We start from the raw sequence: 14293 nt of genomic DNA on the forward strand, positions 1-14293 counted from the left end.
TGTATTTGTAAGTCTCATAGGTGTCTTTATCTGGTTTATAAACATAAAAATATTTTCCACAATAGGCCTGGTGGGAGAACTCACTGGCAGCTGTTATGATCCCATCACAATATGGTCTTGTTTATTTAATTGTTTTCAGTTGAGTGAAAACATAGAACAGTTCAATGCCCTTAAAAATCCCTTCTTAATGAAATTCCTATTTTACTGTAAATAACATATTTATCCACTTCAAGCACGAGTATAATTCAGAAGAATTGCTCAGTGGGATGAACAATTGCTTTGTTTTTTTAAATTTATTATTAATGCACTACAATACATGAAAACGATGAATGAAACGGTCTGATTGTCGTTTTCTTTGGTTTTGTAGATGAAGCCCCCCGCATGGATATGCTCGGATTAACGTGGATGGCACTTGTCCTCACAGTGACAGTGGAACTGACGTGAAACCTCTCATCCAAGACGTTCTCGCTCACACATACTTGCCCTTCTTATGTAACATCAACACATGCACACAGTAACACACACACACACACAATCACACAAAACTTAATTCCCACAGTCCCACAAGCCTTCTCCAGTCATCAACAGACCCTGAATACGTCAGTCGATCAGGAAACAGTGCCACCACACGATGGCTCTACACTGTTTTTGTAACAAAAATAATAACCAAGATAATGATATGAAAAGAACAACATGATGAACATGACGGTAACCACCTCCTATATAGCCCCGCCCAGTTACACCTTTTTTTTCGTTTCTTGTCCCACGTCTGCCTGTTGACCAATAAAATCAGTTGATTTGAAATGGAAAAGAAAAAAAGCATTTGGATTTTATTTTATTGACTCACAATATTATTGGTACTGAAATTGGTACTGAGATGTGAAAAATGGAACTGATTTTAGACTGCGACACCACATCAACCACACCTGCTACATATCCTGGGATGTACCTGACTGAGAGCAAGCTGATAAACCATGGGAGAATAAATACAGATGCTCGAAGTGGAGAGGCTTTTTTATTAATATACAAATTTCTTTTTTTCTTTTCTTTTGTTTTCTTTCTGATGGCTCAGAATGTACGAGAGGATTTAAATGCAGAAACTAGAAAAAAAATCTCATTTTGAGTGTATTTTGTGTACATCAGTGTAAATACTGAAAAATAATTAAAAGAGGTTATATGGGTTATGGTGAGGGATGGTTGCTGAAATAATTGGAGTTTACACTCCTCCACCCTTGTTTGTACTTCATTCAACTCTGTTTTCAGAGATAATTCTTGGCTGAAAAGGATGGAAACATTAACAGCCTTTTTGTTTCTCATTTCGGCTTTTTATATCTATATGGCAGGTCTCCAAGGACAGAGTAAAAAGTATCTAACATATGTCTGCTGTTTTGGGGTTGTGGTGCATGTGACGTTTGAAGATTCTTTCTCCTTTTGGTGTGTTGCAAATGACAGCACTGCAACTCATTGTCACTGGCCTGTAATCCAGTTATTTACTTGTGACATACTATCTTAAGTGACCTACATTGTGTACAATACGTAACTCTTACCCAGACATTTACAGTACTAGTAGGATCATTTTAGCCGCCATCCCAGGGAGGAGTTCACCTGAGGCAGCTTGTGTAAACAGGGTTGTTGCATTTGTTTCATTTCACCTCTATTAAAATGGAGAGATGACAAAACTCAAAAGCCTTGACTTTGCTTAAAACAGTGTTTCACAAATTATTTTTATTGTCCTGCCTTTTAATGCTGTGTACAGGCGATATGCAGCATTATTACTCATACCGAAGACACATGCTAATCAAGGTGGTTGAAAGAACTGTTGAAATTATTTAAATAAAATCCCACCATAATGTATAAGAACGTGTGCTGATCGACTCTGTGGAGAAAAAGACGTCTTTTTGATTTTTTCTAATGATATGGACCTCAACGTGGTTTTAGAAGGAGATTCTGACATTGCCATTAACTCTTCTGGCCTTTCAGTGAAAGATAGCTTAATGCAATGTAATCCTGCATTTTTTGGACTTCACAAGAATTGCAATTTAAGCTATTCTAAGGACCCAACATGTATTAAGGGATTAAGGTTTAAACCAGGTGGGAGGTAAGAGGAGAGATTTTGAAGCTTAGGTGAACCAAAAGGATAGACCTATCTGTTTGGGATATCAGCTCACCTTGCCAAAGTACTATCCATATTGCATGCTGCATACGGGAGATGAGAGCTGCAGAGCACAAACATTATTAACAAACAGTCATATGTGCTTTGAATGACATTTTATCTGGCAAGGGAAGCAAAGGGCACAAATCCTTGTCCACCCACTGTATAGTATTCTAACTCGGCTATCATTGTAATTTTTATTCAAGAGGCACTTCTGTGCTTTTTGCTTTCACTCACTCATTTTACATTCAAGTGAGAAAAAAGGGTCCATTTCTGAATACAATACAATGTGCCAATTGGCTTTATATGATTTAATCATCATGCCAGAAGAAGTCTGTCCTAAATAGTTTGTGGATAAGGCTGTGTTACTGTTGTCCACATCTTACCAGTAACTATGAGTACTAAATTCATAACCATATTATCGTGGACCAGAAATATGCAATAGATAAGAAAAAAGAGCCTTTAAATGCACTGCTTTGTCACATTTTCTTTAATCCAAAAGAAAAACATTGTGCATAAGCAAGAATCTATTTAAAAAAAGGCTTTAGTTTCACTTACTATGCTTTCTTTATTTTCAGTCACATGTTGTCGTTCTATAAGAAAGAAGTGAAAGCACATGACTACAATGCACATGATAATCGTCTTCTGAATGCTCCACCTGAAGCTAGAAGCAGTGGTGAGGATAAGAGGTTGCACAGAGCATTTGTGAATTATTCAGGAGGCAAATGTGCTTGCAGAGTCCAGTTTCCTTTTTGTTGTCTGCAGGCTGTCCTATCAGATGACCAAACATTGCCAGTGTGGGCTCGGAAATCTGACACACCCTCTGCACGAGTCCCCACGTGATGCATCTTTACAATGCTTCTAAGATGAATACTATTTTGTTGTTGACCACAGCCTCGCTGCTGTGTTATCAACAATACAAATGGCAGCTTGGCAGCAGCAACTGAGCAACAAATCTCCCATGAGGCAGAAATACATGTTTGAATCTAGTATAGTGTAGAGAAATAAATGACACTCCCAAGGTTATGTGTACAAAGACTTCCCATTTTATTTGCATTACACATGCTTTTATTGTTCAGATGGTGCTCTGTACACTTTATTGTGTTTATAATAGCATGTGACTGCCATTTAAGTCTCTGATACTAATCTTCAGATCATCTTAACAGAGACTAACTTAAGCATCTGCGCTGGCAGGGAAAGGACCTTTAATATGGAGCATGGCTGTGCAAACAGATGTATCCTGGTTAATAAGTATTTGATAAATGTCAGGTATCATTACTCCCCGCCCTTTATTCAAACCATGATTTCCTTCTGGAGAGCTAGAAGTATGTTTGAGCAAGTGAAGAAGAGTTATCTCTCATAATATTTTGGGGAATTTTTTTAGAAATGTACATAATACATTCTATGCATGAAAACAGCAAGATGCCGAAACTGAAACGTAACCCTGCAAAGTAAGGCTTTGTATTGCGGTAACTTTAACTCTTCCATTACACAACATAACATTTGAATAGTTGTGGGAAAAGGCTTTGTTGAGTCAACAAATTGCATAACCAAATATTGATCTATGGCGTATTTACATATTCCGTGTATGGATACTGAAGCTGCATGTGACTTGCCACAGGTGGTGCATGAAAGGGCCCCGCCTCTGCAGAGCCAGTGATGCAAATTGTGCCTCAAGAGCTATCATTTTACACTTGATCCTTTGGGCACGGAGGCACAGTCATCAGATCACAGCAGCTCTCTTACAATGACAACCAGACAGTTACTATCAGCTGAGATGCACTGACAATAACGCTCAATAGGATCAGCCAACCAACTATTGCCACCAACATTGCTACAGCTATGCCCATTGCGGAGCTTTTGGGAGTCCAGTTCGACATGCAGCTGCTGTGGAAACTTAGTGTCTCTGCGGCTGCAGTGCTGCTGGTTTCTTGGGGCTACAGGTTCTACAGCTCCAGGCATCGAAGAAGAATCCAGCTCTATGTCAAAGACAAAGAGCCAGGAAATGCAACCTGCCAAAACTGCGAGACAACACTTCAACATCAAAGCTCAACAAAACATGAGACAGATGATGCGGGCCAGCAATCCAGATCGTTGCTAGCAGATTCAGATGACCTGACACATCAGGTTAAAACAAGTGAGGATGTGTTTGCAACAAACGATGACCACGATACCAGCATGGATGAAGAGATAATCACTTATGAGAAGCAGGGACAGGTTGCCACCAGTAATGTTATGTTTGGATCTGCTCTGAAACTCCCTGATCCAACAGAGAGTGGGATGGTCAGTACAACGGGGCGGCGCTCCCCTTGCATTTTGCAGAAGCTGGAGAGAAGTGTGGGTGTGGGCCGAGAGTTAAGACAGGACCTGGAGAGCAAAGGGTCCTACTCCAGCTTCCTCTCCAAGGCAGAGGTCAAAGTGGAAGATGCAAACATAGTGCTAGAAGGGACAGGAGACCAGGTTGTGCGTGGAAAGATATATGATTACTATGTTGAGTCATCTTCTCACTCTATTACAGATATTAATACGGTACTTTCTCAGTATGAGAGGGACTTTGAATCAAAGCCAGGGGAGTTTGGAAGCCATGGCAGCAGTTTCAGAGAGTCTCCATCGTCTTTAAACCCCATCACTATTCGTGATCTGATTTCACCACAAAGCACTGTTAAAGATGCTTCCTCGCCAGGGTGCCTCAAGCTGAGAAAACCCCCAAGGCCTGTACTCTTACGCAAAGAGAGCTATCTGTCTGCAGCACAGGAGTCTGAGCTTTCGATCCCCTTTCTAACTTCAAGAGCCTCAACTCCAGTGACCCACTCTCGGGCTATAGCTGGCGATGAATCTCTCTCTGTTCACCCAATTATCAGTCCTGCTACTGACAGCAAAATCCTTAATGTGAAGGAGGGGATAGATAGAGAGACTGCAGAAGGGGCTCCATTTTTAGACTTTCAAGCAAAAATTCTTGATGACACAGATTTAGAAGTCTTAAAGAGTAAGCTTGATCTGGGTAATTGTTTGGAGACACTGTGCCTTGCTAAGAAACATGGCCAGACATCTTTGCAGAAAGCAGCCCTGGGGGTCATGTCTGATAACTACCTCCATGTGCTCAGGGATCCCAGCCTTTATGGGCGGCTAATGGCTGGTGAGCGGGAACAAATCCAGAGGCAAAGAATGAGGGGGAAGAGGTTTGTCATGGTTGCAGACATGGATCCTCAAGATTGGGTCAGCAACACTGAAGGGCGCAGAGCAACATCAGAGCAGAGGAGGACATCAAGTGCAGTGTACTATTATGATGACTACAAAGACACTTGGCATACACTCTGCCTAATCCCACAGGAGGTCATCTCTAAAGCCTGTGCTATGTGCACAATGGATAACTACTTATTCGTGGCAGTGGGCTGCCAAGGCACTGACAGAGAAATGACACCCTCAAAGCGAGTGTTCTGCTACAATCCTTTGACATCCATTTGGAAAGAGATCAGTCCTATGAATGAAGCCAGGCCCCGCTGCAAACTGGCAGCACTGGAGGGCTACATATATGCAATTGGAGGAGAGTGCCTCTCCACAGTGGAGCGCTACGACCCACGATTGGACAGATGGACATTTGTGGCTCCTCTGCCTAATGATACATTCGCTGTGGCACACCATGTGACAGTGTGCGATGGAGAGCTTTTTGTTTCTGGAGGAACTCTTAAATACATGCTACTACGCTACAACCCCAAAACTGACACCTGGAGGCCAAGTCTCATAGTAGGCAGCAAATACAAGACTGTAGATATTGTGGCTGTGGGAAGATTTTTGTATCGGTTTGATGTTAACCCAGTCCTGGGTGTCAGTGTGTACCGCTACCATACGGTGGCCCGACTGTGGTATGAGTGCAGCTCCAAACGGATTCTGCATTGCCCTGCGTTTCAGTGTGTCGCGATGAATGACACAATATATTGTGTCAGCCGCCACTTCACCATGAAGTTCGAGGCTGATGAGATCTCTCCTGCTTTCATAGATGAGGATTTGAGCATACTCTCTGCAGCCAAGGGCACACTTTTCCCCTTTATTCTTTCACTACCTGATAAGAAGCCTCAGCAGACTAGTGTGTAATGAGGATTCAATTTTCCATTGATGGTAAGATTAGATTGTGATTGAGTATCCTTACAAGAGCATGCTTTACATCAAGTTTATTGTTGCCTGGGTGAGTTTTGCTTCGGTCAGGTTTATGTTCAACTCAGCCCAGCCCCAAATTTCATTGCAAAATTGCAACCACTTTTCTATCATTTTTGAAGTGTTATAAAGATTCCCTTTCCACAAAGCAAGAAAGCATCTGCTTCTAAAAGTACTTTATTTTTATTGGATTGCGTATTACAGAAAGAATTGTGTTTTCCTCATGTCTCATTCTTGGCAATAGATGTAAATTATAAGACTCTTAATGGTAGTCAAACTACTGTTTACCTAGATTTACACAGGATGTGCTGCCATTGAAACTGTTTGCTACTTTGATTTGCAACTTCTTCTTGCTATTATGTTAGTTTTATATCATCCCAGATGCTTAATCTCTTTAATCCAAAGATAATTCATAAAAAAGCATCAGAGTAAATGAAATCATTCAGCGCTAACTGAACAAGAATTTAACAATATAATTTTAATCTATTACTGTGTCCCCTTGTGTAGGGCACAAATATATTTTACACAGTGGCCTGAATAAAACGTCATTACTTACAGTTGCTCTTTAGATATGACATGATGTAAATGGGTATGCCATGCAATATAAATAGGTAAGCTTCGAAAGCATTTGTCACTGCACTGAAACACTCAGACTTGTAGTTATTTCTGTCATTTCAGTCACCTTCTATGGTGGCAAGAAAGATGTGTATTTGTTTTCAATGTGAATAAGATTAAGAACATCCTCAGCTCATTGTACCAAATGATATCTTCACTTTGTTATCTATTGTTTTATAAACATCAGAGGAATTTAGAAATTTGTCATTCAGTGATTATTAATCCACACTTAGTGACTAATTCTATTAAGATGTCTATTCTGCTGTTTGTGTGACTTGTAAAAAGTAATAGAATAATGCAAGCTCAATCTAAATATGTGTGGTTTATTTTACTGTGTTGATTACATTAACAACTGAATATGCATAAGAATGATGCAAATATTAAATCCCTCATTGTTTCTTCATGTACAATTAAGTTCCTCACCGTACAGACTGTAAAGGCAAGGACTTAAAAGACAGCGAGAGTGACGTGTTGCTATAGCACCATCGTGTGGCTCAGAGGCAAATACAGCCGTTCTTTGGTAAGACGTGTTGTGTTGAAGATTTCTCATAACCCAAGGGTGTCATGTGACACACGGGCATCAGCAGCACAGTAGAGAGACTAACTAGCTAACAGTGGGTGAAACAGAGCTACACTGGAAGGCAGCAGGCAAGTGGGAAAAAGGGAGGCAGACGCAGATGGTTGACCATCAAACATAAGCATCTTTGATTCTTCCTAATTAAACACTTTGATTCTCTGTAATTAAACACCTAATGGAATGGGAGTTAGACACATCCCTTCAGACATTGCCTTGGATGACTCATTGCTTCTGTTTTACCTAAATACCCAGGTCAGTTCTGGCATCAACAGTATTTTTATTTATTTATTTCTCCCGCATAGAATCTAGAGTAATACTAACAGCCCATTTCCAGTTTCACATACACTCTGCGCAGAGAAAGAATTTGCATGTAATTATGCTCTGAAAGGGTGGAGATAATTTATAGTCCCATCCCTTTCTCCCTCCCACACATTTAAATGCTAAAGCAACTCACCAGCGTAAATCTACAGTAGTCCTCACAAGGTAATGAGAATTGTCTTTAATTTTTTAAAATCCATTTGATTTCCCCAAATGGTCTGTTGAGTTAGGGTTTTACTTGTTGCCAACTACGGAAAAAGGGAATTTACAAACACAGCTTCTAAATTAACCAGTATTGGAGGAAGTTTCATAGCTACAATACTGAAATTAAGCCTGTTGTGATGGTGGACATAGGCTGAAATAATGATCCGGGACTTGTAGGATCAAGTGCTGTCTCAGATCCAGATCCTTGTTGTTACGATTGGCTTCATAGAGGTGGCTGGAGAGCATGTGTGAAGCCTTGGCAAAGCGGCTCTGGCAGAAGGCACTAAGTGGTTGCCTCTGGTATGCTGACCTGTACTCAGTCAGAGATGGAAGGTGTGACTGCTGTATTTCAAAATGGTGATTTGTGGTCTGCAGCGGGCCAAAGTTGTTTGGAAGTGCTGTAAAAGAAGAGCACATTAACTGCCATGTTACTGCAGCCATTAATTACATCGGTGGCTGATTTGGAACTATAAAAGGCATCTGGACCCACCCCAGGTTAATTGTTCATGAGCTCAACTGCTGATGTATTTTGTTCATACAAGATTTAATGCACTTATGTTTGCACTGCACTCATACTCCTTGTAATGGCTTAATGTACAAAGTCATTTCCCATGTATAATCTCTGCCTTCTGGCAGTGTTGGCATGGAACTTACCAGAAGTCAGCTGGTCAGACCTCTCGGGCTTTTGTGTCAAGTTGTCTGCATGTCTGTGTTGCAGAGTGGGCAAAGCATTGATGAGGTTACACCCGTAGCTTTCCGCATACTGTGTGACCAGATAATGTGAGGATGGCGGGTCATGGTGCCCAAAAATCGTCTTAGATGGAAGCCCCTGGATAACAATATAGAGAGATCTTAACGTAGCCTTCCCACAGTGGCCTTCTCTGGATTAAGATATAGAGGGCATGACCTGTTCTTTTTCAATAATCTTCAAGAGGCTCACCATGTGACAGCGGCAAATTGCTCCAACTAACCCTATAGTATGTCCCCAGTAGGATTGATGATTTTACACATTTTTCATTGCTGCTGAGTCTGAACAGAAACTTGCTTTCATAAAGAGTTTTATCACAGGCCTTTATCTTGGCCATCAGTATTATGCAGAAGTGTTCACACTCTAGCGGGGAAAAAACCCCTGACTTGCAGGCTTTTGACAGGCATTCAATTGGTGATAATACCATGAATGAGCAGTTAAAGGCTGACCTCAGCTCTCAGCAGGGCAGATCTTCTCTCAGAGATGTCTGGCTTGAAATCCCTGTGGGGTCGGTAGTCTACAGAACTGGTGCTGTAGGCTATCTTTGGCTTGCGAGTGAACTGTGTCGGAGAGAATAAACAGACATCACAAAGTGGACTGAGCAAGGGGGATATACAGGGACTTGAGCAATGATCCCAGCATAAGGATCAGCAGAGCTCACATTTCACAATTGACCTGCTTTACAGTATTCCTTAAGTCATTTCTCCTCACAAATCCTGAACCAGCAGCCTATGGCCAAAACTCACATCAATGCAATTAGTCTCCAGCTCTCGCCCACCAGGAGGCTGTGCTGATGTAGCTGAACTGAGGCCGCCTAATCACTTTGTTATAGATCTGACTACCAACTCAGGTTCTAAACAACTGTTGGCGGGCTGCCATTAATGTAGTATTATGTTTTAGACACAGCATGAAAAGACATAGAAAGTCTGTGTTCTCAGGCTGAGGTGAAATTGTATGTTTAGATTGGAAAAACATGTTTTTCATACTGTGATATAGAGTTGGAAAGCCTGAATCGAAATGCTGCATTATCACACTGTAGAGTAAAGCATGTCGTAAACAGACAATATGCCTACCTGAAGTCTTTCTTCAGCCCAGTTGCCTAACAACACTTTGTTTGCATACTTCTGCTCTATTCTCCATCCGGTTTGGGCCCATTTATCCTGTGCATTGGCTTTCTGGTTCATACTTTGCCCAGTATCAAACACACCTGGGAAATCTAAAGCCCTGCTGGAGCTAGTTTAACTAGTCAAATGGATAGCATGTAGGTGTATTCACCTGACTACATAATCGCTTCAGCAGTGGAGGGGAAAAAGAGCTCTGTTGCCATGGGTACAGCAAACACTGTGGGTAAAGCAAGCAGAGTGTCCTGGAAGCAAATAGAAGATGTCTTACATCTTTGTTAAAAGGAAATACATTTCCTAAAGTTAAGGAATGGCATTTACCTTTTAGTTGCCTGCTCTGTATTGTTAAAAAGGTGCCAGAATATTGTATGCAGACTTGGTTTCCTTGGGCTACTTTTCATTTTTGGAATGGAATGAATTTGGAGGGGGGTGGGGGTGGGGGGGAGGGGTAGGGTTAGGGTTAGGGTTAGGGGTTAGGGTTAGGGTTAGGGTTAGGGTTAGGGGTTGGGGTTGGGTTTAGGGGGCTTCTGTGAACAGTATAATGGTAATGACAAACACTGGAGGCACATTTGTTTATTCAAATGTAAGACAAGATGGGAAGTAGAATAATGTTTATTGCAGGATCTTATTTATTACCCTCACAGTGTTTTTATATAGTGAACAGCACCATCCACAACTTGCACTGCAGAGGGAAATGTGAGCCAGCCCTGGTTAAAAAAGTTAATCATGCCATGAAAGCCATCTAGCACATGCTGCCAGGTGACATCCTTTCCCAGGTCCAGAAGTCGCTTCCTGTAAAGAATCCCATCATCCCTCAGGACATCATATTCACAGGTAAGGATGAAGGTTCGCGGGGTTTTCTGAATGAGAGCATCGTCTGCCAGTAAAGGGGAAACCTCAGGTTCCAAACCCTCTTTAATTGCGTGATACACCTCCCCATCATATTCTGGGCTTGGGTGCTTATAGAAACCACGTGTGAGGCACTCAGGAGGTAAGTTGGAAGGGGATAACCATAGTTCGTAGCGTGGCCTGAGCTCAGTGGGGACATGGTTACCTTCCAGCACTTCTTGGCACAGAGAAACATCTCCATTGAGATATTGCAGGAAGTAGAATGCCATCCGGCCACGAAACAATATGGGCACAGCATGATTTTGCTGGTAGGAAGGCAAGTTGAAATCTGCCATCTGCAGGGCTGGGTAAATGAGGACCTGAGCGCAAGGGAATGGCAGATGTCGGTCCTCACTGCACGCCAGCCTTTGGCACAGTGCTGCTGCCAGGTTAGCCCCAGTGCTGTCCCCTCCAACTGCCACTCTGTGAGAGTCCACCCCGAACTCTGTCTCAGCCACAGACAGGAAGTGACACGTTGCTTTCTCACAATCATCCAGCTGGGCAGGATACCTGTGCTCAGGGGCTAATCGGTATCTAAGAGGGGTGAAAGGAAAAGGAGCAGTATGTTAAGTTGTAGCTACATGGTGGTTAAAATAGATTTACTATTTGTATGTGGAGTGGGGAAAAAAGTGTAAATACCCAACAGATATCACAGTGGTGTCAGATTCAATGGCAATATGCCGACACACTTCATCAACAGAATCTGTTCAGGATTAGTAGGATAGAGTTATTAAAAGATCTTCGTCGCAGAAAAGAAGCCATAAATAACCACAAACAGAAGGTGACACGTCTTTGTCCTTTCTGCACCTGTGCTGAAAAATATTACACTTGGGTGCAATTTTGTAGTATTTCGGAATTTTGAAACTTTCTTATGCTGCATACCGCTCAAATGAAAATAGTTTTTACTTATAGTTCAAGCTGCTTAAAATTCAGTTCCACTGTCATAAAATTACTGACTGTAACTGTGAGGAAGTCAGGTTTTACTTGTATTTGAGCATTTTTATTTTAGTTAGCAAGTGACTGTAACATCATATACCTATACTTCCCAATATCCATCCGCCTCCATGGAAATACATTAGACCTCTCCTCAAGCCATCACACACAGAGGTAGGTTCATATACTCGCACTGGCACCTCTGAGAATGTCATGTCCTTCACTCGCAGACCAGCGGGAACTTGTTTCAGGTGAGAGAGAAAACAGGCCACGAACCATCGGGTAAAGCTAACCTGATGACAAATGCCCAGTCGATGTAGGATCCGAGCCTGGCAGGAGAGAAACAAAAGACTTACAACAAATAGGAGACAAAAATATATATACAACCCTGATAGATAAAGTCAAAGTGAAGGTTATTTGGTTGAAAAAAAAAACCCATTCATGACAACATCAAAGAAGCGGAACACATGACTTTGTCTTTGCACCTTTGTTGGTTATGATTTCTTATCTAAAATTTCTCTGATGTAAGCTTTATCAGGTGTTGGAGGACAAAGGAAGGATATCCACATATGACCTAAAAGAGTACATTTTATTCTCCACAAGAGGTGTTTAACCTAAAGGATAAGTTGAATATTTTAAAAAGTTAACAAAAACAGATATGATTCCGTACAGGCAACATACAAAACTAAGCACTAACACTTTTGCAGATACTGATACTCACCACGACTGCAATACCAACAAACAATCCATGAACCATGCGCAGTTTCCCTCTATTTGCAACCCCACAAGGAACGTCTGAATTCATCAGCTCAGCATACACAAGTCCAATTACCAGAAGAAGGAAGGCTGCAACAAGAGCAGCGAAGCCAATTATTAAAATTGCCGAGCCGATGTCCATGGTGTTGCTGGTCTGCTCTGCTGAAGGTAAGTCATTAGGAGTAAATGTTTTATGTACCTGCTTTCAGCCTCTTTTCACCCCTCCCACAACCGCCTGCAATGCATTCTGACCTTGCTCTCACTTAATGACATTTTTAGCTGCCTGCTGCCCAGGAAAATAATTATATCCTTCAACATATTTTATGACTGTGTAGTCAAACGAATTACATGTTTCCCAAGGAAACCATATTGTTCCTCTATGGATATTGCAAAAAATATTTTATGTTAATAGAGCAGCTTTTTAATTACTTTCATTTCCATAGTTCCCATTAAAATACCTTCCAACACCTACTAACATTTTCACATTTTTCTGTGGTTCTAATGTGTGTGTGTGTGGGTGTGTGTGTGCATGTGTTTTCAGGTTTATTTGAACATATTGACTCCTACATGAGCTCTGTTGCTCATGCCTGTGCGTGGCAATGAGAAGCAAATTTATTGTCTAGCGTCTAAGGGAAGAAAATACTCAAAGATGCATGAAGGCTGACTGAAAAGACCCTTATCTGAACTTTCACTGTTGATCTGTAGATGGCAGTGATAGCATGAGTATAAATAAACAGGATACTCTGAAAAACAGTCTGTTTACACTGTGGCATTCTGTGGGCAGCTTAAACATATTTGCCAGTGACTGCAATGTGTACTATGATGTTTTAGCAAATTCACTGACCTGTATTCGACATCTCTTCAGTGGAATATGCTTTGGCATAAGCTCCAGTGGGCTCTCGACTTTGAATCTGCATTTTGTAAACCTCAGAAATTTGCAAAATAAAGACAGCATCTGGAGTCGTGTTGTCTTGGAGTTTTTAGCAGCCCCCGAGAGCCTCTCTGTCTTCCCTAAGTAACTGAGCCTTGCACAAAGCAACCATTGTGAGGCTAAACCCATCCCAGTTGCTGAAAAAGTCTTGTATTCAGCATTGCCCAGTAAAAATCACAGTGCCAGGGCCAAACATCACAGACTGGAATCTTGTCTGAGGCTCGTGAATTCACAAGATTTGTTTAGGAGGTATTCATGCGGTTTTATTGTTGTCATCCTTCCAAGCTTCTGAGACCGGGCTGACCTATTTCCCAAACTGCATTGTCAGATGCAGAAAAAATATAGCGTGCTTCAAAAATACTGTTACCACAACAGACTGGGTTCAAACAACTAGTGGCGCTTTATACCAACAGTTGGAAACCATTACAAATGTACAAACACACTGTCCAATCAAATAACATGTTCACTTTTTTTTAAATAAACCTAGCAAATTAAAGTGGAGGAAATACATGACTTTAGATTTTGACACAATCCAGACCTGATTTTTTTTTTATTGAGGTTACAAATGTGTTAGGGGCTTTATCAGCTATGTGTTTGTTTGGTGCTCAGCTGATTCTTTGTTTCCTCTCTTTATTTGTTTCATTTAATTAATTTAATAGAACTGGCATTAGGCATTGTTGACGATGGCAGTCATTCATCTGGCGCTATTATATAAGAATATTTTGTACTGACTTGCAACAGTCAGTGAGACCTGTGATTGCAACATCATTGTTCTTCTGTGGCCAGCGTTATGTAACGAGGTGAAGTTCGGATCAGTGAAACTGTGAAGTGAGAGTTTGGGGTCCCAGCTGGGACCCTCGCTGCTCGGCGACCACTGTGAGGACCTAGACCACATGTT

At 41.4% G+C, this 14293-nt stretch overlaps 4 protein-coding genes across 7 annotated transcripts in view; 2 read left to right on the forward strand and 2 right to left on the reverse strand.

Moving 5' to 3' along the window:
* Positions 1-532, forward strand: part of igsf21a (immunoglobin superfamily, member 21a) — a 183754-nt gene extending 183222 nt beyond the window's left edge. For all 3 annotated transcript variants that reach the window (XM_005917853.3, XM_005917852.3, XM_005917854.3), the window contains one exon: positions 368-532. In XM_005917853.3, the coding sequence (XP_005917915.1) occupies positions 368-444 (77 nt within the window). In that variant the 3' untranslated portion in view covers positions 445-532. The remainder of the gene's footprint in view (positions 1-367) is intronic.
* Positions 533-1784: 1252 nt separating this feature from the next.
* On the forward strand, positions 1785-6471 carry klhdc7a (kelch domain containing 7A). The gene has a single exon (XM_014332255.2). It carries the CDS (start codon positions 3995-3997, stop codon positions 6242-6244), a length of 2250 nt encoding a protein of 749 aa, XP_014187741.1. The 5' UTR covers positions 1785-3994; the 3' UTR covers positions 6245-6471.
* A 1670-nt stretch (positions 6472-8141) lies between these two features.
* Positions 8142-9950, reverse strand: cunh1orf158 (chromosome unknown C1orf158 homolog). The gene is made up of 4 exons (XM_005917855.3): positions 9840-9950; positions 9216-9326; positions 8673-8847; positions 8142-8416 (listed from the first exon to the last, which is right to left on the reverse strand). Exons 1-4 carry the CDS (start codon positions 9948-9950, stop codon positions 8142-8144), a joined length of 672 nt encoding a protein of 223 aa, XP_005917917.1.
* Positions 9951-10451: 501 nt separating this feature from the next.
* Positions 10452-14183, reverse strand: aadacl4 (arylacetamide deacetylase-like 4). Of its 2 annotated transcripts, XM_005917857.2 has the most exons (5): positions 13309-14183; positions 12430-12554; positions 11812-12037; positions 11415-11478; positions 10452-11309 (listed from the first exon to the last, which is right to left on the reverse strand). In XM_005917857.2, the coding sequence occupies exons 1-5, from the start codon at positions 13379-13381 to the stop codon at positions 10526-10528; spliced, it is 1272 nt and encodes a 423-aa protein (XP_005917919.1). In that variant the 5' UTR covers positions 13382-14183; the 3' UTR covers positions 10452-10525. The 2 variants fall into 2 exon arrangements, with proteins under 2 accessions (XP_005917919.1, XP_005917920.1); XM_005917858.3 differs by lacking the exon at positions 13309-14183 and having other exon boundaries at positions 12430-12849.
* Between the last annotated feature and the right edge of the window lie 110 nt (positions 14184-14293).

This window comes from Haplochromis burtoni, unplaced genomic scaffold (assembly GCF_018398535.1).
Source record: "Haplochromis burtoni strain Fernald_Lab_line unplaced genomic scaffold, NCSU_Asbu1 Contig_26, whole genome shotgun sequence".
Lineage (NCBI taxonomy): Eukaryota > Metazoa > Chordata > Actinopteri > Cichliformes > Cichlidae > Haplochromis > Haplochromis burtoni.